General features: G+C 42.5%; 10 protein-coding genes across 10 annotated transcripts; 3 read left to right on the forward strand and 7 right to left on the reverse strand.

Moving 5' to 3' along the window:
* Nucleotides 1–66: 66 nt before the first annotated feature.
* Nucleotides 67–2,525, reverse strand: SAMD00019534_034720 (hypothetical protein; the record flags this gene model as incomplete). The annotated part of the gene is made up of 2 exons (XM_012904364.1): nt 67–734; nt 1,397–2,525. Coding segments are annotated over 2 exons (1,797 nt in total), but the record flags the coding sequence as incomplete, so codon positions are not given.
* Nucleotides 2,526–3,262: 737 nt separating this feature from the next.
* On the reverse strand, nt 3,263–4,767 carry SAMD00019534_034730 (hypothetical protein; the record flags this gene model as incomplete). The annotated part of the gene is made up of 3 exons (XM_012904365.1): nt 3,263–4,376; nt 4,463–4,617; nt 4,693–4,767. The coding sequence occupies 3 exons, from the start codon at nt 4,765–4,767 to the stop codon at nt 3,263–3,265; spliced, it is 1,344 nt and encodes a 447-aa protein (XP_012759819.1).
* A 744-nt stretch (nt 4,768–5,511) lies between these two features.
* On the reverse strand, nt 5,512–6,456 carry SAMD00019534_034740 (hypothetical protein; the record flags this gene model as incomplete). Its single annotated transcript, XM_012904366.1, has 1 exon — nt 5,512–6,456. One exon carries the CDS (start codon nt 6,454–6,456, stop codon nt 5,512–5,514), a length of 945 nt encoding a protein of 314 aa, XP_012759820.1.
* Nucleotides 6,457–7,235: 779 nt separating this feature from the next.
* Nucleotides 7,236–7,915, reverse strand: SAMD00019534_034750 (hypothetical protein; the record flags this gene model as incomplete). The annotated part of the gene is made up of 2 exons (XM_012904367.1): nt 7,236–7,526; nt 7,607–7,915. 2 exons carry the CDS (start codon nt 7,913–7,915, stop codon nt 7,236–7,238), a joined length of 600 nt encoding a protein of 199 aa, XP_012759821.1.
* A 394-nt stretch (nt 7,916–8,309) lies between these two features.
* Nucleotides 8,310–9,431, reverse strand: SAMD00019534_034760 (hypothetical protein; the record flags this gene model as incomplete). The annotated part of the gene is made up of 3 exons (XM_012904368.1): nt 8,310–8,673; nt 8,734–9,193; nt 9,278–9,431. Coding segments are annotated over 3 exons (978 nt in total), but the record flags the coding sequence as incomplete, so codon positions are not given.
* Nucleotides 9,432–12,978: 3,547 nt separating this feature from the next.
* SAMD00019534_034770 (hypothetical protein) lies at nt 12,979–15,029 on the reverse strand (the record flags this gene model as incomplete). The annotated part of the gene is made up of 6 exons (XM_012904369.1): nt 12,979–13,356; nt 13,425–13,712; nt 13,778–13,828; nt 13,916–14,215; nt 14,282–14,611; nt 14,700–15,029. The coding sequence occupies 6 exons, from the start codon at nt 15,027–15,029 to the stop codon at nt 12,979–12,981; spliced, it is 1,677 nt and encodes a 558-aa protein (XP_012759823.1).
* A 1,091-nt stretch (nt 15,030–16,120) lies between these two features.
* On the forward strand, nt 16,121–17,245 carry SAMD00019534_034780 (hypothetical protein; the record flags this gene model as incomplete). Its single annotated transcript, XM_012904370.1, has 1 exon — nt 16,121–17,245. The coding sequence occupies one exon, from the start codon at nt 16,121–16,123 to the stop codon at nt 17,243–17,245; it is 1,125 nt and encodes a 374-aa protein (XP_012759824.1).
* A 65-nt stretch (nt 17,246–17,310) lies between these two features.
* On the reverse strand, nt 17,311–20,522 carry SAMD00019534_034790 (hypothetical protein; the record flags this gene model as incomplete). The annotated part of the gene is made up of 3 exons (XM_012904371.1): nt 17,311–19,944; nt 20,029–20,421; nt 20,499–20,522. 3 exons carry the CDS (start codon nt 20,520–20,522, stop codon nt 17,311–17,313), a joined length of 3,051 nt encoding a protein of 1,016 aa, XP_012759825.1.
* A 1,549-nt stretch (nt 20,523–22,071) lies between these two features.
* On the forward strand, nt 22,072–22,922 carry SAMD00019534_034800 (hypothetical protein; the record flags this gene model as incomplete). Its single annotated transcript, XM_012904372.1, has 4 exons — nt 22,072–22,258; nt 22,352–22,692; nt 22,756–22,863; nt 22,920–22,922. Coding segments are annotated over 4 exons (639 nt in total), but the record flags the coding sequence as incomplete, so codon positions are not given.
* A 1,052-nt stretch (nt 22,923–23,974) lies between these two features.
* Nucleotides 23,975–25,370, forward strand: SAMD00019534_034810 (hypothetical protein; the record flags this gene model as incomplete). The annotated part of the gene is made up of 3 exons (XM_012904373.1): nt 23,975–24,184; nt 24,271–24,347; nt 24,467–25,370. The coding sequence occupies 3 exons, from the start codon at nt 23,975–23,977 to the stop codon at nt 25,368–25,370; spliced, it is 1,191 nt and encodes a 396-aa protein (XP_012759827.1).
* Nucleotides 25,371–25,384: the final 14 nt, after the last annotated feature.

Genomic DNA, 25,384 nt, shown 5'->3' on the forward strand with positions numbered 1-25,384 from the left:
CAACGCGTCTGTCTGTGGCAGGCAGCTATGGCATGTAATAGTCTATTGCGACTAAACTCTTAATCATGAGATCTTGGCCAAGTATTTCTCACAGGCCAGATTGTGTTGTTGAGTGATCTTGATCTCGCTGACTAGGTCGTTGTACTTGTCCTTGAGGATGGCGAACCGGGTGCGCTCAGCCTCGGCAATCTTCTTGATCTTCAACAGCTCCTTGTCCTTTTGCGAGGCGCACTTGCATGTCCTGTCTATCTCCTGGAGCTTGTGATTGATCACATCAGTGGGAGAACCAACAACGAGCTGTTGATGAAGATGATGCGAGGATGGAGATGCGCGTGACAAGTGGGCCAATGTGCTTGGTGACATTGTCTCTGAGTTACGTCGGACCACTCCACGAGGTATGGATATAGATGATGACTGTGCCTGGATTGATCTATTCTGTGAATCGGTTTCATTGATATGTACATTGATATTAGTTGGACTACTACTGATATTGTTGATATTGTTGTTTGGACTGATGATGTTGGTGATGTTGGAGTTGCTGTTGTTGATGTTGATGTTTGCTGCCACAACATGTTTAGGCTTCTGTGGTCTAACCTGTTGCAGCTGATCAGCTTCGCAGTATGGAGACAATGGAAGGTTCTGGAATTGAGATAGGTCGCCCATCTCTGTGAATGCCACAATGTCATAGTCATGTTTCTTCTTGCTATCATCTATATTGAATTGCTTTGAGAGTTCTGGATTTGGTTGGCGGTGTTAGTATGAGGAGTGAATGAATGAATGTTACTGACTTGGGACTTACTGATTATTTCCTCTCGCAGCTTGTTTGCCTTGTTCCTATCCTTTTGAGCACGATTGGCAACCTTCAAAATTGCCTCATCCTTATCTCGCAGATCCTTGAGCGACTTGATGTGGAGAGTGTCGACCTGTCTGCTCTCCTCCTCCAACAGTGTCTTGATCTCCAAACACTTGTTTGCCAGGAAGTTTCTTCGCTGCAGCTCACAATCAATGATGTCTTTGATTCGCTTGATCTCCTCGTCCTTCTTGGCCAACAGCTTGATGACACCGACCAGCTCCTTCTTCTCCTGTGTGAAGAACTTCTCGGATGAACCAAACAGCTCATGCTTTGGCGATACACTGGCCGGAGACATGGACTTGAATGGGGAGCTGGAGAATGATGAACTGGCGCTGCTTGGATGGCTGCCAGGTGAGCTGCTGAGTGATTCATACGAGAACTTCTCATTCAGTCTCTTAACATCCACATTGCTGATGCTTCCTCGTATCTGACTGATTGATGATAATGACTTCTTTAGTTCTGTGTTGTGAATGTTTGGGTTGTACACAGAGTGAGTATGATGTTGAAGTAGTGTGATTGTATGATTGTTATGTAGATACATACTGGTTATTTGATCAATGTATTCGATTGATGCTTTCTTTTGGGTCTCGGCAACCATCAACAGTCTGCATATATCCTTCTCCTTGGACTCGACGTCCTTCCTTACTTGGTCAATTCGTGACTTCCAATGATCCCTCTCGGATTGCAAGAGTGTGGACATCTCGTTGTACTTGTCCTTGAGGTATTGTGACTTTGCCAGCAGTGACTGCTGTCTGGTCTTGACACGCTCGAGCTCCTCGTCCTTGTTCTGGAAAGAGGAAACTAAGTTGCCGACCGACTCCTCAGGATTGCTAGTCTCCACCAGTGGTGCATCATTGTTGACAACCAAGTGTGATGTAGAAGTAGAAGGTGATTGGGTCTGAGTGTGCTCCCAAAATGCCATCGATTGTATCAACTCCTTTGATGGTTCTCCACCTCCGCCCATTGCCCTTGAGACTGTCGGAGAATTGAATATGGACTTGCTGGTGCTACCATTGTTGTGACTGCCATCCGCCAGGTTGATGAGGAGTGTGGTGGTGGTCTCGATGTGCTTCTTGCGCTCCAGCGTCTCTGCGTTGGTCTCGTCCGTGTAAAAGTCCTTGAGGAATGCGGCCAATATCTCACGAAACTCGTTTATCTGTTGGAGATAGGACATTGAGTCCAACTTGTCACGTTCGGCAATCCTTGCCAGTCGTTCAATTTCCTTTTCCCGACTGTTGATCTGTGATGACAGCAGATGTTTCATATCACTTTGATCGATGGCATTCTCTCTAAATGATCCACTCATCTGTTCTGTTGGTTGTTGAGTTGTAGGTGTATTGTTCTCCACGACTGTATTACTCTGGCCTACTTCACTGCCAATGTTAATATTGTTGTTGTTATTGCTGCCGCTCAAGTTGATGATATGGCTATTATTATTGATGTTATTGTTGTTGTTTAAAGACTTGAATGTGTCGGACAGCAAGGAAGTCCTTCGAGTGAATTGTATAGTTGATGTTGATGTTGTTGTTGAAGGTGTTGTAGATTTGGTTGGTGAGTATAATGGTGTAAGGTCTGGACTACAGGATATATAACTATTATTGACTTCAATCTTATTGTTATTAATAATATTGGTAGTTGTAGTGGAAGATGAAGAGGTATTGGCAATGTCCATTGAATATTGTATTTTCAAATAAATCAGCTGATTGATTAATTGATGTATATGTGTCTTTAGTTTATATGTTTACAAATTATAAATATATTAATTTACAAATATTATACAATGTATGATCGTTTGTGTTTGGTTGTAATTGTCTCTTTTGCTTTATAATATTACTGTGTATTTGATTGTCTGCCTCTTGACTTTATAATGATGTTGTTGTTTTAAATCATCATCATCATGTAAGTTGTTGTAAACTCTAAATTATATTTGTTTGTATGTATTATTATATGACTAGAGATTGTTAGATAGATAGAGATAGATAGAGATAGATAGATAGCGATAAATGATATTATATGTATGTATATGTTTGAATAGTTATGTGTATGTTGTTGTTGGTAACAATGATGAATAAATTGAGAACGAATAGTGAGAAGAAGTGTGTGTTTATATATGTTTGAAAGTGAAGATGTGAGTGAGCGTGTATAACAATGTATGTATGTGTGTGTATTAGTGTTTGTTAGTTGTGTTGTTGTAGTCCAACCAAATAAAGTAAGAGAGACAACACACCCGGGTTCCTTTTTTTTCAAAAGAATAAGAACAGTGTGTTTTGAGAGTGAGCGAGGAGTCAAGTTCGTCGGAGCACCCCAGCACGCAATGACTTCTCCATCGAATGCTCATCGTCCACCAAAACTCTTTGATTTTAAAAGTTTATCTTTTTTTATATTTTTATATTATTATTATTTTAAAAGTTATAACTTTGACTTTAGGAAACTACCTAACAGTACTTCCTGTTGTTGCTGTTGTTGCTGCTGTTGCTGTTGTTGCTGTGCGTTGTTAATGTTTGTTGCTGTAGTTGGTATCTGAATATGATGTATACTGCCATTGCCATTCCTCTTGTACTTTTCTTGATAGAGCTCAATGTATGACTTTTGAATGTAGTCTTTGTCATCGACTAGACCAAGCTTCTTGCCTGCCTCTTGAACAGAGTCGGCGTCAAAGCCCTTGATCTGGAGGTAGGTCTGGCCCAACTCCTCCAACTCGTCAAAGCTGATGATGATCTTGCCATCCTTGTAGATCGTTGACTTGCGATGTATGATTGCCATCATCTGGTAGCCCAGGGACATTAGTCCGCCAAGCATATTGACGCTGATGGTGAAGTCGACGCGAGGTGAGATGATGAAGCCAGACTCCTTGATCTCCTCGCTAAACATGATGCTGTAGATTCCGTCGCTGTTGCGCACACGGATCCAATCGTACGATGACGTCTCGGTGACGCCGGGCGGGATGAGATAGATGTCGTAGTAGTGTGCGGTGGTCTGCGTGACGGGCTTGTTCAGCGCCGACAGCACCTGCTCCTGGGTGACCTGCTTGGGCGTCTTGCGAATGTAGATCGGGTTGAGCAGGCCCGAGAATGGGTTGAACTTGTTGACGATGCGGATCTCGGCCAGCTGGAGGTCGGGCTCGATGAATGCTTTGTACATGGGATAGACCGTGTCGGTGATCTGCTGCAGCGACTCGTGTGGCTGCTGGCCCGTGCGGTGAACGTCGCGGAAAATGCGCTTGATCAAGTCAAAGTGCACGCCTCCCGAGATCGAGATGCGCAGGTCGAGCAGGTCGCGTATCTCCTCGTGCAGTGCGTAGATTCCCTCGACCAGCACCACCTTTGACTCTGGCGGGCGCACGTTCTTATAAGCGTAGCGACCACTCTTTGTAAAGTCATACAGTGGCAAGTCCGTCGACCTGTTCATCACCAAGTCTGTGATGTTCTTTCGAAGTAATTCAAAGTCGACCAATCTGTAGTCATCATAGTTCTCTTCCAATATCTGTCTAGAGCTATCCAAATAGTTATCCATTGATATCAACCTGTTTGGAATCATTGATTGATTGAGTGATTGATCGAACGAGTGAGTGATTGAGACCATATGATTGTTCCAATTGATCAAACATACACTGTCTTTGGCAACACAGATACAATCTTATGAGCCAGACTTGTCTTTCCTGCTCCACTTGGTCCAGCCACACCAACAACAATCACACGTGGACCATTCTTCTTTCTCAGCAACTGTATAGCTTTGACTGATACAAAGAATCCTTTATCGAATGACTATCATTGTATGATTGGTTGATTGATTGAATGATTAGATATACATAACTATACACAAAGACAACAACAACATACCAATGTCTCTGGTCTTGACTTGATGGCGAACTTGTTGTCCGCCTTTTGATAGGCCTCTACTTCCAATTCATTCATCCTTGTGCAATGTTTATAAATAGTAATGTGGGTGGGTATATATATAAGTATATATATCTGTATAAGTTTGGATGATTAGTAGGTCAACTAACGAATTGGAATGGATTATTGATTCTTATCTCTATCAACAAAACCCAAAGACTCACTTCGTTCACATCATCACACCAACACACACCAACACATCTTGAGCTGAGGTCGTTGCAATCCATATCCATTCGCTTGAATCAAACACACCCAAAAAAGATATCGTCGTCGTTTTTTTTATTTACACAAATCCTCAGTGTGAGCGCGCAATCCATCTTAGTGAAATTGATAAAGTGGGGGATGGGTGTGCGATTGGAAGATGGACCGACACATTCGTTGTTCAATCTCAATACCGATGTCCAATTGAGTAACCTCGTGTATTCTCCCAATTGACATTGTCGGAATCCATGTCATCAAAGTCAGCCCCTGCCACTCCTGCTGTTGCCAGGTCATCGCTGTAGAAGTACTCCTGGCCACCTATACCAATGCTACTACTACCTGCGCTCGTACTTGACCTTGAACCCCCCTCGACCTTTGCCTTGGGCGTCGGCGAGCGCGCCGGTGATCTACTTGTTGATCCTGATGATCCTGATCCTGACCATGATCCTGATCCTGATCCTGATCCTGATGATTGCCTCCTCTGCTTGCTTGAATCGTTTGGAATGCGAGAGTTTGAGTATTAGCATTAATGTTATTCATTTGATTGATAATGATTGATATTCACCTTTTAAAGCTATTTCGTCTCCTGAATGGTCTGAATGGTTTCTTGGCAGGTGACGAAGATGGTGATGATGATGTTGAGGAGTATGACCTTGATGAAGCCCTTGCGTATGGCTTGTACGGTGTCGCTGATGATGAAGATGATGATGAATTACCAAATGATGTCGATGATGATGATAATGCGGGTGATTTACCAAGTGATGATGTTAGAGCTGGAAGTTTTGCTAGAGATGGCCTCAAACTCAATAATGGAGCTCTATTTGGTAATAAAGATAAGTTTGATGGTCTTGGGAGCGAGGGTATCAAAGGTGGCGCCATTGTTCCATTTGAAGAAGTGGATGTAGTTGATGTTGTTGATGTCGTTGTTGTTGATTTTCTTGTTAATGTTGGGGCTTTCTTCCATGGATCATGTTCGACTGCTTGACCATCATCACCATCATCACTGTCAATGTCAATGATATCATCGTGATCATCATCCATTGCATACCGATCCCTGAGTTTGATCGGTTGCTGTTGAGTAAACACAATCGCATCCTCTTCTTCCTCCTCCTGTTTGGCTTCATTCTTTATCTTGTTTGGCATTTGTTTGATTGATGGAATGACGTTTGCAAATGAGTCTTCAATATCATCTTCGAGCACAAGAGTCCTCTTCTTGTGCGCGTTGCTTGCCATTGTAGTTGTTGTTGAAGTTGTCGATGTTGTCCTTTGTTGTTTCGCACCAACACCCATCATGCCATCACCATTAACATCATCGTCATCACTACTTGAGTCAATATCCTCCGCCTTGTCTATATACAGATGTTCATTCTTTTGTTTCTTCTTGTTTCTCCCAGAGTTCGATACCAAGGCCAGTTGTTTGTTGCCATTGCCATTGCTTTTATGTTTGCCATTGCCATTGCCATTGCTATTAACATTGTTGTTACTGTTGTTGGCAAAGTATTGCATCTCTAGTTTCACTTGATCTTGATGTTGTTTCTCCATGTGCCCACTCCATTGTGAAGGAGGTATCAGTTCACTACATAATGGACACTCTTGCATTGTATCCTCTATACTTTCGAATGACCATTCAAGTAGTTGATCTTCACTAATATTATTATTGTCATCTTTGTTTGTTGTTGTGTCACTTGCTAATGAGGGATTTGAATTGTTCGCTTTTGTAGTTGTAGTAGTTGTAGTTGTAGTTGTCGTTGTTGATGTTGATGTTGAAGGAGTTGTTTGTATCTCATCATCGTCGTCGTCATCATCGAGATTGACAACAGGTGACTCTACATTGAATGTGTTTGTAACGCTGCCCAAGTATCTACTCAGTGGCAAGGACTTGAGTTTAGACAATCTGCTTGCATTCATTAATGCTTTGAATATCTATATATATTATATAACTATATCTATCTCTTTATTTGAAGATAGACATTGTCAATTTAAAACAAAATGACTTGTCATGTGACACTTTGGTCGTGTGTTTGGTGCGAGACCATCCATCACTTTGAAGTGAGTGTGTGGGCTTGTTTATTGCTTGATAAGGAAGGTAGACTAATCATGGTTTAGGGCTGTACCATCGTAAATGAATCAGAGGGCATGCCATTAGGGGATTGGTCCGTGATTGATTGTTTGGAACACTGATTGTTGTGTTGATGTGCTTGTTTGATTGAATGATGCCAAGACCAGGCCAGGCGTAGGTGGCCACTACTTGGTTGATTGCTAGTATAGTATAGACATTATGTTGTTTAGGATTGGTTGTTGGTGATGCTTGAGGTACTGCTGAGTAGAATTGGAGATTGAGGCTGTGATTGCGAGGGCGATGGTGATCTTGAGGGTGATCTTGATGATGAAGCCATCTGACTGGCCCGATCCAATTCATTCATCCAATAATCAACATCCTTTGCATTCTTGGCCTGAAGTAAGAACACCTTCTTCATAGTCACAGCCATCAATTCAAAGCAGAACTGTTTCTCATGGAATGGTTTCTTTGACACTCTACTGCCCCTCAATGGTATCCTATCAATTGGTTCAGTGTCCTATCAAATATTCCAGGAAGGATAGTCATGATGATCACTTTAGTTATGTTGATGAGTGATGAGTGATGAATGATGCTTACATTCTTTGACTTGAAGTAAAGTAGATGTGATGCCTCTATTTTGAACCATCTAGTTCGCCAACTTTTGAAGATGTGTCCTTGTTTGACTAACTCGCCCTCGACGACGACGGCAGATGGTGATGCTGTGGATGGTCCAACATCAGCCTCCACTTGTAGTTGATGCCATTGTTGATTATTAATTTTAAGAGGTTGGCTATCACCAACTATTGTTGATGACGAAGCATCAGAACCAGCACTACTTATACTACTGCTACTACATCCAATGTTGGATTCCTCTGTATATGTTTGTGTTTGTGGTTCATGTTCCATTATTATGTTTGATTATATATATATAAGTATATGTATGTACAGATAATAGTTGGATTGATATGAGTGATTAGTAAACATTGTTGATGAGGGAAGGTCCTAGATAGATTTGATCACTTGAGAGGACAAGAGTTTGATTAATTCTTGGTGGTGATGGCGTGGATGGGGAATAAACCCTGGGCTTCTGGGTGATCGTTTTGAGCAAAATGGGATCGTGTGATTGATTTGATCAAAACACTTTCCACCTTACAATCCGGCTAGGTGTCGGCATGGCAAAGATTGAATTTTCGGTCAGCTTTCAAAGACACAGACACAGTAACTCTTTATTCATTGGAGTTCTCTGTTGACTTGTCGAACTATTCATTGCTAACATTGTACAATAACATCAACATCAAAGGTCAAAGTTCACYTTGATGTTTGCAAAGGCATAGACAAGGAAGTTGAAGAATCCTTGGGATGGCGACATCACATCTTGTAGTATCCATAGCCAGAATGGTGGACACACTCCTCGGAACAAGAACACCGTGTGATTGATCACATCCCATATCCAACACAGTAAGAATACGCCAAGATACAGTGTCAACTTCTTGGCAACATGGTTCTTCAATGGCTTTGAACTATGACCAAATGCACCAAATGTTAGTATTCTACTGAACTTTCTGTAGATCAGTATGTAGCAAAGCAAGTTCCAAACGAATGATACTATCAAGGGTATCACCCATAGGTACAGTTGGTACTGCGCGTTGATCGAGCACCTAGAAGTGAGTGATCAAGTTAGCGAGCGAACAACCAACACATCACCAAACCTCACCTTCACCTACCATCCATTCTCATCTTGTGTGATGACGTTGTCTCCAAAGAAGAAGGAGGACACACCAAGTAGGGCCAATCCCCAACTGAATACATGGTATACTGCGGATGGTACATGACATGAGTTCCATTCAAAGACCTCTCGAAGTAGATAGTAGGCTATGCAGTTGGTCCACAGGAATGATGACAGGAATCCAAAGTGTATTACACTTCTCGCAGCAATACAATAGTTGAGTGTATTGGCGAATGGAGCGTTGAACAGCATACTAATCTGTGTCAACACCAATGCAGAGCAGGCAATAAAGTCGGCTACGGACAGGAAGAACACTAGATGATTGATCGTTCTAGGACTGTTGTCAACAGATGGGCTAATGTTACCAGTTGATCCATTATTATTGTTGTTGTCGTTATTGTTGATGGAGTTATCTAGGTCGTAGGCTGGCAACAATAGTGGGTTGGTGTCTTCCACACCTTCATTGATCAATTGTAGTTGGTGATTGTGATGATCCAGGTGATTGTTTGGAACGATGTTGTATCGTGATGATAGACTGTTACGACTAAACAATCTCCTTCTCTTTAATAAATAGAATATTATATTAAATAATGATGCAAACAATGATAAAGAACTTCCAATCAAACTGGAAATATATAATATCAACAGACTCTTACTTGATAGTATTAATGCACATATATGTATATCTCCACCCATAATAGTAATATATTTAAGTAATAAGTAATATATATGTATATGTTTATAAGTTGTTGATTGATTGATTGAATGGTAACAATCCACATTAGTAATACTACCTGACCTGTCCCTGGCTTGGTGCCTGGAAGGGTAGTTGGTGGTTGGACGAATTGTCGGTGATGCCCAGAATGGTAGGGATACAAGTGACATTTACTACTAACACCTAACACTCATTGCAATGTAGGGTTGTTGTCGGCAGTGAACTCATTCAATCAATCTATCAAACACACATGCGCACACCCTTTCAATCAATCAATAAAAGACACTGTTGTTGTCAATGTTTGCTGATGTGCAACGATGACCATTAGTTGTGTTTGTGTGGTCCACAGCATCTTTGCATCCCTGCGTCGCTATGATGAAGTTTGATGTCGTCCAATGTCAGGTCTTTAACGATCAATTCCGACGTCAGAGCTTATTGTATTACTTAGATAAACATTGCCTAAAGAATGATGAAGGATCACCCTCGAGATAGGATACTCCTGGATGTCTGGGCACTGGTGGAATGGAGTGATTGATACCAAAGGTTTGAACAATGAACCAACCCATCCCAATCACCTCTTGATAGAACTCCACGAGGTCTATTCTAGCTACAATGTCGAGAGCCTTGATAAGCTTGTCCTCTGATTGATGGAGAAGTAAGTACAAAAATTTCATTCAAAAAAGGTAAAAGAATGGAAGGTACTCACTGATGTTATAGTTATTGTGGATGATCTTCCTCTGCCACAAGTCCCAAGCCTGGAGATAGATGTTGGGTTGTCTCTCAGATTGAGAGGTACGCGTGGCTGCGACGCACTCTGACACTTGAGTGTCAGTTAGGGATTGGAGATCATTGATAAATAGATCCTCGAGGAACTCGATCATGTTGTTCAGGAGTGTGTCTGGATCATGTTCATGCGATTGAAGATAGAGCCTGAGGAACATATTGTTGCCAATGAATTGAGTGCCAGACTATACCGAGTATCCCAAGTTCCTATTCGTCCTTAGGTAAAGATATGATTTGTCATTGAATATCATTGCAATCACCATCCCAAGGGCAATCTGTTGCGTAGTTGGGATGTCAACTTGGAGCCAAACATGACATGATGAGTTGGTCTCCTGGATGTTCTCCATTCGTTTGCGAACACCAAACTTGCTTCCAACTGGCAATGTGATACCTCGTGGAACAAAGTTAATGTTGGCCTTTGTGGCGCAAGCACCTGGGCGCGGAAGACACTGAATGTTGTGACCAAACTCCAATGCCTCGGTCTTTAACAAATTGCCATAAATGAAGCATCTCAAGTTAGCTGTTTGGAACAATCTGTGAACATATTCGACAAACTCAATCATTGTCAATTGATCCAGAATTGGTGTATCCTCCTTTAGTGTCCTTCTCCAATTCCAAAGATGAATCTCTGCTTGAAACTTTGAGTAGTTATATGGTTTGATAAATGACTGGTTGTTGATGTCATTCCTGGCTTGTGTACGAACATGTTCAAATTGGGATTGAGTTATCTCGAGAGTGGATAATGTTTCAATGACCTTGGTTGCCAATGCCAGAAGTTGATCGCTCAGACCTTTGAACAAGAACATGAAGCCAGTGTCGACTTTGATAAACTCTAATTGTCTCTGCTGGCATAGTAAAGTACGGTATCTTGAAGTACCTCTGTCATACATAGACCAAGGAGACTGAGACAAAGTACGTCGTAAGGCTCCATATTGGTAGGCCAAAGGCAGATGTAGACTGCAGCCTTGGGAGTATTGAATAGTTCATCTGGGCAATACTCTACTGTGATACCATTCTGATTCATGATGACCTCTGGTATTGATTCCAGATTGGTTTGAGTGGCCTTAATACTTAAGTCTTTCGGAGTATAAGGGTTGGGCATTGGATACTCCAATGAATCATTCTTGGGAATTGAACTCCAAACCTCTCGTTGGTGAATGGAGATTGGTTCCATGAAGTATTTGAACCCAGTGTAGGGTTCTATCCTGTCCAATTGAGAATTGAATGACCTTGAGTGTAGACAGACAACCATGTTATCAATTGTCAACTGACTGAGTACGTCCTTGATATCATCAATGTTTGGTTTGTCATACATATAACCATTGTTTAGAATATGACTTGGATTTGGAAAATGAGCGAGATCCTTTGAGATCATTGAAGTGAATTCGAATGGACGATTGATTGTGAAAGAGTCCCAAGCATTCCTCCTTGCAGAACAGAACTCATTTATCAGAGGTTCAGGGATGGGACGCTCTAACATCATCTTGATATAATGAAATACTTGACTGATGATGAAGTCAACTTGTTCCAAGCCAATGGTTGTGAGTTTAAAGTTCATTCGAATGAACTCACCTCAATGATCAAACATATATGGAAGACATGTCATTGATTCAATCAGGAACATTCGTTTGAATAGTGAACATAGAGTGCCTTTGGCCTTGTGTCCCAAGATACCCGCCACATGCTTGTAAGGGGAAGTGGTGTAGGTCTTTGTGATTGAGATTCGAGATGGAAGTGACCAAAGTAGCTCCAAGGTATGTCCATCAATGATTGGTGAAGCAAGTATTCGAGTTGGATGACTGAGTAATAATGGTGGAGATATGAATGCTTTGATATGTGTATTGATCACTGGTGAGAAGTATTGTCTTGTCCACTCCTCCAATTTGTCCAATGATTCACGACCCATGATGCATAGATACATCATATTGGATGAATAATATCGATAGTAGAAGTCCACCAATTCAGTATGAATGTCTGGATGGTCCAGTGTATCTCTGTTCCAGTGCTGAACCTTGTAAATGGATGACCAGGGAATGCCAGCTTCCTTGCGCAAACTATATTATGGTCATCGTCCTGAAGTTTAGAACTGAATTCCGAGTGAACAATGTTCACCTCCTTCATCACCGCATCCTTGGGGAACCGATTTGAGACGAAGTAAGATGCAAATCTATCCAAACTAGGCTCCAATTGGTCATAGGTTACTTCAAATACAAAAGTAGTTAACAACTCTATTGTTTCAATCGATAGAAGTCAGTATTGGTGTTATAATTCAATCATATACTTTACTTACTTGAAGTGAAGGCATTGCTTCTTCCACCATGTTGTTTGATAAATGTCTCGAATCCTTCAATCTCTGGATATTTATCTGAACTCTGTAACACGTGCCATTCCCAGAAACTCTTCAGGGTCTGATGATGATCCAACTTTGACACTGAGTGATGCTGCAGCCAATGGTGACTGATTGTCAGACACCAACAAAACAGTCAATTCATTGTCGAGAACAAGGTGTCGATAATCTCTATGATCACTTTTAGATTTCTCAATACATATCTTCATTTAATAATATATATATATACTATTGGATTGATCAATCAATCACATGATCACCACTATGCAATTGGGGAGTGAGGGTAGGATTTGATCAGTTCATGTCCCTCACTCAATCAATCAATCCTTATTAATTTTATTATTTATTATTAATATAATTTCTTTGATCTATCCTTATAGAATAAAGAGGGGATGTACTCATTGATTGAGTCTAAGGTGCAGCTGCCCTCTCTTTCTGTTAGAGGGTACCCATCCACCATTGGCTGTGATCACTTTATCTGGGACACTGTCATTGGCAGTGAAACAGAACTCACCCTGGTTGTTGAATTGATTGCCAGTGCCAGTTGGACCAACTACATACTTGGCACTTGGATCTCTGATTCTAATACAGAATTTACCTTTCTCCACGTAAAACCTGTATGATCCAGTGTCGGAGACGATTGAATTAAGTACTTTGTTGGAGTCTCTATTGACCAGAGTAATATTCATTCCTCCAAGACTAGGGTCAGCTTTCTGACGAACACCATCCTTGTTAAGATCATTGAACATATCTCCTAAAACTGTAATGGAGGAGACCTTTGAATGATTGAGTAGATTGTGTTAGGTAGCAAACAACTGTATGACTATGATGTATTACAACATACCATTGGTGCATCCAGAGTAAGGAATCCATCATTGACATCGATACCATTGAGTCTGAAGCAGTAAAAGCCACTGCGATTGAAAGGACTGGCAAGGTCGCTGAATATAAAGGCATTGTTTGGATCAAATGCATGCATACAGTATGGACCTGTGGGTACTTGTGTGAAGGCGTAAGAAGGGTCTGTTGTTCCAGACACCTTTCTATCAACCACCTTCGGTGTGGCACTATCAGTGCTCAACTCAAACACAATGTTTGGAAGTAATTGTTCACCAGAGTCTTTCAAATTATTCTATTGTTGATGTCCTATTGTTAGACGGAATCATTCCATTGATTGTCCGAGTTTGAATAACGTACATTGTTAAGATCTTGGAACACGTCGCCCCTGATTCCAAATACCTTCCTATTCTGTTGATATTAATTAATTAATTGATTGATTGATAGATGATCGGGTGTGAGTGAATGAGTATGTCACATGAACAAAATATAACATACCAGGCCAAGTGATGCACTGAGCTCTCCTCTCTTGGCGGTGCCTGCATTGAGTACGAAGCAATAGCTGTTGTCTGAACTGAATTGGTTGTCAACGCCAGGTTTACCAACTTCAAAGTTGTCATTGGGATCTGTGAATATGAGACAGAATGATCCAGGCCTCAAACTATCGAATGCAATTGAGTTTCTACCCTTGCTAGAATCTGTTGTAATAAAGTCTACCAAAGCACCAGTTGGACTGTCTCTCCTAAGATCAACATTTACACCACTAACTTCTGGCTCATTGCTCTGATGTGCTCCATCCTATGATTGGTTGATTGATTGAATGAGTGGGTGAGTGGTGGAATCATTCCATGATTGATAGCATACCAAGTTGAGGTCCTCAAAGGCTAGGCCACGAATCTGGAAACTATTGATCAATCCAATTGGTACAGAGAGGACTTTGTCTTTTGTTGTGATGTCGTCTAGGGCGAAGCAGTATTTGCCATTGTCATCGAAATGATTGTCATTGCCAGATGGTCCAAGTGAGTAAACACTGTTGCTATTCAGTTGGAGGCAATATATTCCTGGTTGCAAGTTATCAATCTCAACAATACCTGATGATGTTGTTGTGTAGTCATTCAACTTTTCACCAAGTCCATTGGACAATGTAAGTACAATTCCTGGCACTGTTCCCTCGAGTGTTTGGTAAACTCCATCCTGTAATGAATTGGGGAATGGTGGATCAATAAAAGGTTAATGAATACAAATTGCTGGATCCACTCCATATTTGATTGATTATACTTACATGGTTGGAATCATTGAATGCTGTGACAATCACTTTGAGAAGAAGAGCTGGAGTAGAGGTGGTTGATGGAACTGATGTTGTCGATGGTACTGATGTAGTCGATGGTACTGATGTCGTCGATGGCACTGATGTTGTCGAAGGTACTGATGTGGTGGATGGCTCAGATGTAGTCGATGGCACTGATGATGTCGATGGCTCAGAAGTGGTCGATGGTACAGACGTCGTCGAAGGCACTGATGTGGTGGATGGAGTTGAGGTTGTTGATGGACCAGTTGTGATTGGACCAGTGGTGGATGTTGGTGATACGGTGGTTGATGCCACAGTACTCATAATGGTTGATTGAGTGGATACAGTAGTTGTGGCAATAGTAGATATTACACCAGTTGTACTTGATGTTGTTGTAGTACCCGTGGTAGTACATAGACAATATGGTTCACCGTTATTGTCCAGAACACAAACAGTATCTCCTCGACAGGTCTTAAAGAAACATTTGTCTATACACTTTGGTCCAAGGAATGATCTAGGTTGGCAACACACTTGTCCAAACAAACATGGCATCATACATTCATCAGCATCTATTATTGGATTGGTTTGATTAGTATGGATATAGACGAGTTGATTAAGAGATACTAACGGATTGAGGGTATGCTTAATACTAGCAATAATGATGTAAGTAAGATGCCATTTCGTATGGTACGCCAGGAAACTGTTGTTGACCAGTTAGTTAACAACATGGAATTGTTGTTGATGGTGTTGTGTTTGTTATTGTTCTTGTTCTTAGGAGCTTGGTCCTCTCTCTATCTTTATCTCTAGATGATTGATGAAGATGTGAAGTGACTGGAATGCTATCATCAACTACATTCCAAAGAGATGTAAATAGAGTACACTACCATTCTACTGATGCCCAATGAGCAGGGTCACAGTGATGGGTTCAAATAATAGGCTACTGTTACCACAACTCCTACAGTAAGTAGTAGTTATAGTTATGGTTGGTTGATGCATCAACACTTGGGGGTGATCACTTGTATTACTGCTACTATCAATCATCTGATTGATCACCCCACTGGGTTGTTATGTTGAGGTGAGAGTTGGATAATGATTGATTGAGACCTCTAGTGGACTGAGGTCTCTGCCCCAAGCATCAAGTCTGTCACACTTATTCATATGACTAACATACAGTTACAGTAACTCTATCTTTGATTGTTATGATATGAGAGACAGTCGAACTACGAAGTTATGTTTCTGAATCCAAGTTGAGCCACAAGATCTCGATACCAAGATATTTCAAATGGAATTGAACTGAATCAGTGAGCCATCACTTGTTTGATCATCACCAATTCTCTCATTCATTCAATATCTAACATACTATCATTCAATCAATCAAATCATAATCATAATCATTATCAACCAACCATCACAATATGAGTAGTGACAAGACATTCTATGCATACGTTGGAACTTATAGTCCAAATGGAGAGGGTATCTATTTGTACTCGGTAGACCCAAAGACTGGTCTGCTGTTGAAGCGTGAGTCGGTTGTGTGCTCTGTGACAAGTCCAGCTCAGATGGTCATCGATGCTCAATCAAAGACATTGTTCGCCGCCAGTGAAGTCGACAATTACAAGTCTGGCAAGAATGGTTGCATCGTAGCATTGTCAATCGATCAATCAACAGGCTCACTCACTCAACTCAACGAACTTGACAGTCTGGGCACATGGCCCTGCCACCTATCACTCAATCCCAAGGAGAGCTTACTACTCGTCGCCAACTACGGCTCGGGCTCAGTGGCCGTGTTCCCAATCGATCCCGCCACTCGTCAGCTCCAGCCATCATCAGCATTCTTCGAAGCCAAGGACAATGTTGGACCGACCAAGGCAGTTGGCGCCCAACCAGGCAGCTTCTCAAACAGTGGCCACGACGCACCACATGCACATTGGTTCGGCACAGACCCCAGCGGTCAGTACGCTTTCTCTACAGACCTGGGCCAGGATCGCATCTACCAATGGAAGCTCAGCGACGCCGGAGCGTTGGCACCCAACACCCCGGCATTCATCGATGGACCATCGGCAGGCTGTGGTCCACGCCACCTCGTCTTCCATTGCAATGGCAAGTTTGTCTACATGCTCAACGAGGAGTCGAGTGCTGTCACACTCTACCACTTTGATCAATCGACTGGCCTGTTGCAACAACGCCAGACACTCTCGACATTTGAGCCCAGCTATCGCGGCAGCAGCTTTGGATCTGGTATCATCCTGTCACAGTGTGGCAGGTTTGTCTACGCTGCCAACAGACTGAGGAATACTGTTACCCTGTTTAGCGTGGAGCAGACTGAGGGCACACTCACCTTTGTCGAGGAAGTATGGACTCGTGGCGACTTCCCCCGTAGCATTGTCATAGACCCATTGGGCAACCATCTCTACGTCCTCAACCAGCGCAGTGACAACATCACCATCTTCACTGTCGACAAGTCCACTGGTCGCCTCTCCTTCATCGACCGCTACATCGATGTTGGCAGTCCATCACAGATGGTGTTTGCTTCGATCTAGATCCAATCAATCAAACAATGTAGTCTATTCAATCATTCAAACTAAAGGTTGGGATTACCATTTAATTAGAATCCAAGGTCGTCAATGGACGTGATGATCTTCTTGACGCAAGGCTTGCAATAGAGCTGGTCGCCTATCCTCTTTGGATTGCTCTCGAATGGTTTGTCACAGGTGGTACATCGCTGATTCCTGTGCTTGATCGCCGTGAAGTCCTTCTCGCATTGCTCGCAGTGCACCTTGTCCTTTCGCTTGTAGTATGGTCGATTCCTAGGTATGTCCAAGTTGCAGCCAGTGCACACCTCCCTCTGGTCGGACGCCAGCATCATCTGCTCACGTCGTTCCGTGAGCTTCTTGCTACCGAGCTGGAAGACGAGCCCTAGGGGCGGGGAGGATGACGACTCGTCTGGTGCGGTGCGTTTTTCCGAGGTGTAGTCGTCGATGATCTCCAGGCTCCTGATGGCCGTCGAGTAAGATTGATTCTTTGGCTTCCTGTTGAGAGTGTCGGTCAAAGAGAATCCTCTCAGTCTACTGAATATTGGTTTGCTCTCTGTGTTGTTGTTGTCGTTGTCCGTGTTGTTGTTGTTGTTGCTATTTACAGTTGCCTTCTTGGCTGTTGATGATGGTGACTTGATCTTGTCCTTATCCTTCTCTTCGTGTGATCTACTAACAAAGAAATCAAACAAGTTTGTGGACTTGTTGTTGATTGAATCATGTTGACCATTGTTGTTGTTGTTGATAGATGATGTTGAATCGCTCATTGACACGTCAGTGCCATTGCCATTCTCTGAGTTGCCATTGCCATTGGAATGTCCATTGGTGTAGTTGTTGCCGCCACTGATGACATTGTTGCTGCTGCCACTCTTTGTCTCTTGCAGTTGTAGCCAGAACTGATCACGCTCTGATATGATCGTCATCATGATTGCTTCGTGCTCGCAGTTTTGCAATATGTTGGCCTGGATGGTCCTCTCACACTCCTCCAGCTTGGCTTGTTGCTTCTCGTTCTCGTTGCTCAGCTCCTCCAGCTTACTCTCCTTGAGCTTGAGCTGCTGTCTGATGTCCTCCAACTGACCATTGGCAGACTGATGGTCACTCTTTAGTATTACATTCTCGCTCTGTAGTAGTGATTGGTTGAACTCTAACGTCGTGATACGGTTCTGCAGCGACTTGATGCTGTAGTCCATGATTGATGTCTGCTGATTGCTGCTACTGTTGCTACTGCTACTGCTACTGTCGCCAGTGGTAGTCGTTGTCGTCGTCTTTGTAACTCCATTGGACGTCAGGTCAATTGCACCGCCAGTGACTGATAGATGATTGGCCTCGATGACCTCCAACAGACTATCCTTCTCCTTGCGAAGATTGAGCATCTCCTTCTCCCTCGACTCGCATATCTGCGTCTTGATTAGTATCTGTCGCTTCAAGTCCTCGATCGTAGTGTGTAGCTTGACAGAGTCGACCAACAGGTCTGCATTGCGTTGATCGGCAATCTCCTTCTCTGCCTTGAGCTGAGCCAGCTCGTCACTGATCGACTTGATCGTTGTCTCCTTCCTCAGCGCCAGCTCGGTGGATGCTTCACTTCGCTCGAGCGTTGTGTGACTGAACAGTCGACAGTAGTATGGTTCAAACAGACGCATATGTCTGAGCTCAGAGACTGGCTCCAATGACCTGTCATCGTTCTGATAGAGTATGTTGATGTAGTTCGCTCGATTGACCTCCACGTGTGACCAGAGCGAGGGGAGTTGCGTGGCCCTCAGACGCTCCTTCTCCGAGTCGTAGAGGAAAGTGCCAAACTGGCTGCTGTACAATGCGTCCAAGATGTCGACCAGTAGCCTCTCGTTGAACTCGAAGCTCTTGGGATACTGATTGCAGATCTGCCACACACAGTCGATGAACTGCAGAAAGATTGGCGAGCGATCGTCGGCACCCTTGCCATGTGTCCTCCTCCAGAACATGTGTCCAAACGACAGCCACTCCTTCTCGATGAGCACAATGAAGCCCTCTAACGTGCGGTAGTAGCCGTCCAACAGCAGCATGCTGAGCGCGCTGAGTTGGCTAGTCCTGTCCCATCCGTCGCTGCAGTGTATCAGCACGGAGCTGGTGCCCGAGTCGACCTTCTCGGCGATGCGCACCGACGTCTCGATGAGAAGGCTCAGATGCTCGAGCCAATGCGAGTTCTCCAGATTGGACAGGTAGCGCATGTTGTCAGACACTGAGTCGCCAAGGATGCTATCGCGCAGCTTCTTGAAGCTGTCTCTCATCGCGTGAATGTTGCCAATGCCTGCAAACTCGAGCACTGTGTTCTCGTAACGATCGACGTTCTCATAGCCTGCGCCCTTGGCTCGGTTGGCCAGCGCATTGACCATGGGCCGCGCGTCCACCACCGTCACCCATGAGTCGCCCGATGCCGAGACGATCAAACTGATCAACTTCTCGTCCTCTGGACAGTTGTTCTTTGACACGCCGACCTTGGGCTGTGATGAACGTGCAATGATCGTGCTCTTCTTTGGATGTCGCCAACACAACACAGGCAGTCTCTTGTTTGTCCTGTAGCAAGCCACCTTGCTCAGCAGCTCCTGGCTACCGCTGGGCACTGCCAGTATCCTAGGATACGTCTCGCACAGTCCATAATCCGAGTTGGCATTCGTTACAAACCATTGACAATTCTTTGTTGGTGTGCTAGATATACCTTGTCTTTGGAATTCCTGTTTGATTGATTGATGTGATTGATTGATGTGATTGATTGAGTGAGTGATTGAGTTGATTGATGTGTCCGCCAGCGAACATACTTGTACAGCATCATATATCCTTGCACCTTTGGTGTTGGGGTACTTCTCAAAGTTGTAGAAGGCAAAGACCTTCTCGTTGACGAGGGGATGTAACCGGAGGAACTTGCGCTCCAGCTCCTCGACCAACTCGTCAGAACTAAAGAGGAATTTGTACGATCTGATCTCCTTGGAGTGTATCTCTATGAGTCTGTCCTTCTTGTTGGGAGAGGATCGTTCAAACTTTGCAATGGACGATATAGGCATATCGATAAACTCCTTCTTCCTCTTGCTCTTATCGCTCGGTCCAAATGCAATTCTAAAGTTTGTCAAGAAGAATGCTCCTGTTATTGGTGCCTCACCTCTCTCTGACACCTTCATCGTGTAGGCCTTTCGTTCGACATATTCGCCAGTGATCTAGATAGGTTCATTAATGGTTGATTAGACTCTGAGTGATCGATCGCGATGTCCAGATCAGTGAATTGTTATCTTACCTTCTTGAAAAAGGTATCCTCCATTGTTGTTGTTCAATCAACCTGTGCGTTGCTACTCTGTGTCGACACAGAATATGAACTACTAGACCCTCTTCTCCTCCTCCTCTCTCCTCAGACGTCCTTGTTGTTGTTGTTGTTGTTGCTGTAGAATGTAGCAGTATGAATGCACTTGAGCATCATACGCATGCACCTAGGTAACTTGTCTCTCGTCTCAAGGTTGTTATAAATGTTTGTTATTGTTGTAATTATTTGTTATTATGATAAGTATAAGTTATAAATTACATGTGTATGTGTTTGTGTGTGTATGTTTGAATGAAGAAGAAGAAGAAGAATAAGTCAGAGAGGGGCATCATCCAATGTTTTTTGCAGGTTGTGTGTGTCGGAGAGTGGAAGGGTTGTGTCCTTCACCAGGACCAACCAATCACATTGGGTCTTTGCATTGGCCCATTACTCACACCAATCATCCAATTATAAGATAGATGGGATGAGAACTATCTATTGTTGGGTTGTGTGTTGTTGGACTATTGTACACTAGTCTCTCTCTCTCATTGCAACTAACTTATAAGTTCCACGCACGTTTGCAAAGGAATGTGACACACCTTGAAACTGATTGAACAGTGAGTGAATCATCAAGATGATGAATGATTGATTGAATAATCATTATGATGATGATATCTGTGTCTGTATTTGTGATCGTCTAGGTCCAGGAATCGATGATGTGATAATGACATCCGCAGTATGTGCACAGTTTGTTTATTGATACTTTGGATAAATATAAGATCAATGGGTCCACCTGTTTGATCAATCTACATAAAGTACCTAGACAGTGTCCTAAATATACTGAATATAGTAAAGAATAGTACAATTCCTATAATAGTGTCTGTAATCATTTGATTGATTGAATGATTGAATGATTAGTTTGTCGTTTCATTGATTGATTATGTTGAAGGTAAGTGTCAAGATGATACATACAACAAACATATTTCTCCCATTCTTGAAACATGCTCAGTCCTGATATATGATCGAATCTAAACTTTAGAGACCTGCTCTTCTCGATGTTCTTTGATCTAAAGTCACGCTTTATAATATCCTCTGGTTTCATATTCTTATCATCTTCAGCATTGCTAGTCTTGACATAGTTATTCTTTATACGATAGCTGTTCATCTCTTTCTTTATATTATATGTATGAGTTTGTGTGTATCTGTACACTAATCTTAATCTTTGTTATTGTTTGAAGTGTATGGGTGCAATGTTGAACATTTTCAAAGTTTTGTCCATGTTTGTTTGATTTTTTTTTGAGTAAAGACGACATCATTTAACGCATAAAGTACTACAATTACTAACTGTTGGCCTGGTTGAAACGATATCATGATGATGTTGATGAATAGTAGTATAATACAAAGACCTACATCACTTATAAAAAGATATATATCATCTTCTGTCAATCATACAATCAACAAATCAATCAAATATGGATCATCATCAACATCATTGGCATCATTGAACAATCAGTCATCATTATCATCGACATCGTCAATATCCTCATTATCTTCATTATCATCAAATACATCAATATGGTCTCAATCAAGAAGATACTATGCAAAGTTGAATAATGATAAACTTGGCGATAGAATGAAGAACTTGGAGACATCAATGAATACATTGCAGATTGAAGGCAATGTACCATTCATCATACGTCTAGATGGTCATGGCTTTAGTAAATTCACCAAGCAGTTCAACAAGCCTTGGGACATCAGAGGTATGACCTATGTCACATTCAATCATCATTCAATCAATCAATCAATCAATCACTCACTCACTCGATCTCATTCATTCAATCATTCAAACTTAGTCCACAATGCAATGATACAGACTGCACAGATATTGATGAAGGAGTTTACACCAAGTCTGACGTATACATTCAGTGATGAGATAACATTGTGCTTTGTATCACTGCCAGAGGAAGAGTATCAAAAGAAGTTGACGGCCAATTTCAATAGGTCACAGATACCATTCAATGGCAAGGTACAAAAGTTGGTCAGTCTCTCTGCAGGCATTGCATCCACCGCCTTCTACAAGGCCATCAGCGAACAATCATACGACGCCGATGGCAAACTCGGAGATTACATCAAAACTAGTATGCCACACTTTGACGCTCGTATCTTTGTATTGCCATCAAACAAGGAGGTTTTGGTAAGTCACCGACATGTGATGTACGTGTGTGGACATGGAGTTACTGACATTCCAACAATCCAGGATAACTTGGTATGGAGGAGTGTGATTGATTGCAGGAGGAACTCATTGTCTGGACTGGCACAGGCAAACTTCCATCACAAACTAATCATGGGAAAGGATGGCAGAGCAGTAAGTTACAATCGATCAATCATACATATATGGATAACTAATGATCAATCAATCAATAGATGAGGGAAATGTTATTGGAAAAGGGTATTGATTATGAGAAGGAACCAGCTTGGTATAAGTATGGAGTGTATTTGAAACGACAACATCATAATCATCAGACGATATCACCAATCAATAATCAAACGGTCAATTCACAGAGGACAAAGATAAGGATGGACTCATTCAACATACTCGAATATCCCAATGCCCTGGACTACATCACCATCAAGACATTGTCCGAAGACTATGATGACAAGCCATTACCAATCATTATCCCTCCTACTACGAAATCGACTTGATTGATTGATTGATTGAGTACTAAAGAACTAGAATCGATTCGAATTGATTCATTCATTAATTCATTGAATCTAAAACCATTATTATTATCTTATCTCTAGACTTTAGTCGAGTCAATAACAAAGCCCAAAAGGTTGATGGACAGTTCCAAAAGCGATGCATCATTCTCATCACCACAACGCCACTCCACCACACGACACTTTAGCCCAAAGAATGGGGTTACACGTTTTTCATGTGCAGTTTCGTTGGGATATGGAAATGTGTGTTGTTCAAGAGAATGACACACTGACTGCACCACTACACCAACATGACATTTCTGCATCATGATGTTGCGCCTGGGTGTCACGTAACTTTGTGTTGTCACATAAATAACGTATCCATAGATATCGTTACAAAGAGGCTTCTACTTGCCTACCTACAGGTGTTCCAACTCCATCATCATCAACATCCAGTTATTTATAAGTAGGAATAGGGGTGTTGTGCAACGACTAGACAGTCATTCATCACATTAGTACAAGTACAAACAAACAACTCTTCAAATAGGATTGATCAGTCTGAAATACATTTATTTATTTACTGTTACTTAAACTATTAAAAAGTATTAATATTAAACTAACACATTGTCGATCAAACATCTGATCAACCAACCAACCAAACGATCGATCGTTCATTCAATCAATCAAATATCTTAAACACACCACTTCCAACACATTCATTCATTCATACAAATAATAATATTATAACACATTATAACATACATATAATATAATATAAGATGGGCAAATCAAAGAAATCAAATACACCACCAGTAGAGGAGGTAGAGGAGTTGCCAGAGGATGTGAAGAAGCAGTTGGAAAATGCATCGCCAGATTTATCCATTGAGGATATTGATGAGGACAATGAAAGTGTCTCTAGAACATCAGTGATGGCCTCATTCATCAAGAAGCTTAGCTTTGGTGCTGATCTATCTGTGATGCCTGTGCCAGTATGTACCCATCCACTCCACATATCATATCAGGTGAGGGTTGATCGATCGACCAAACTGACACTCAATCAATCAAAACAAACTAGGCAAGCTTCATTCTTCCAAAATCAACATTGTCCTATTTCGCTGAGCACTATTCCAATCACTTTGATATATTGCTACAGTAAGTTGACACATGCCATCAAAGTGATGGGCCATCCTGGGCCATCCTGGACCATCCTGGATCACTCATTCCATCACATGATCACTCACCTCATCCACCCACACACAATCAATCAACAGAGCCAATGAGATTACAGATCCAACAGAGAGATTCTTGCAGGTCGCCAAGTATATGATGACAACATGTTTGTTGCCAGAGGATCCAACTAGAAAGCCACTTAATCCAGTGCTTGGTGAGACTTGGGAAGCAACCGTTCATTATGGTGCGACAGAGACAGAGAATGGACAGGATGACACGACCACCAGCAACAGCGGCGCCTATTGCCACTTCTTTGCTGAGCAGATCTCTCATCATCCACCAATCTCCTGCACGAGTGTCTACAACAAAGAGGCAGGACTCTACGTGTCCTACTACTACCCAGTGCGCACCAACTTCATGGGCACATACGCCAAGCTGACGTTTGAGGGCAAGGTCTCAGTGCGTCTCGAGAAGTTCAACGAGGAGTACACGGCCGACTGCCCCAACATGGCCATTCGTATATTCAGAAGCTTCTCCGAGTTTGTCGGAAACACCAAGATGACCGTGTCGTCGTCCAAGCTTCGCATGAAGACCGTCTGGCACGCCAAGGCCCTGCTCTTTGGCAGCTACAACCAGATAGAGTCCACAGTGTACAATGGCAAGGAGAAGACACACAAGATCAAGGGCGCATGGGACCAGGAGCTCAAGATCACAGAGTACAAGAAGGACGATTATAAGACATTTATGAACAGATCAACGATGATCAAGGGCAAGATGACTCTGCCAAAGGAGGTGCTGCCCACCGACTCGTCAAAGGTCTGGGGCACACTATTTGACGCTTTCGAGAAGAAGGCACCAATGAAGGAGATCAGCAAGGAGAAGGTTAGAGTGGAGGAGGAGCAACGTAAGCTGGCCGCCAGTCGCAAGGCTTCCAAGACCATATGGAAGCCCGTCTGGTTCAAGCAAAATGACGAAGGTGCTTGGGTCCAGAACAACTATAAGTAGTGTGGATGTCAGTT

Source organism: Acytostelium subglobosum (assembly GCF_000787575.1).
Source record: "Acytostelium subglobosum LB1 DNA, scaffold: scaffold6, whole genome shotgun sequence".
In the NCBI taxonomy this organism is placed as follows: Eukaryota; Evosea; class Eumycetozoa; order Acytosteliales; family Acytosteliaceae; genus Acytostelium; species Acytostelium subglobosum.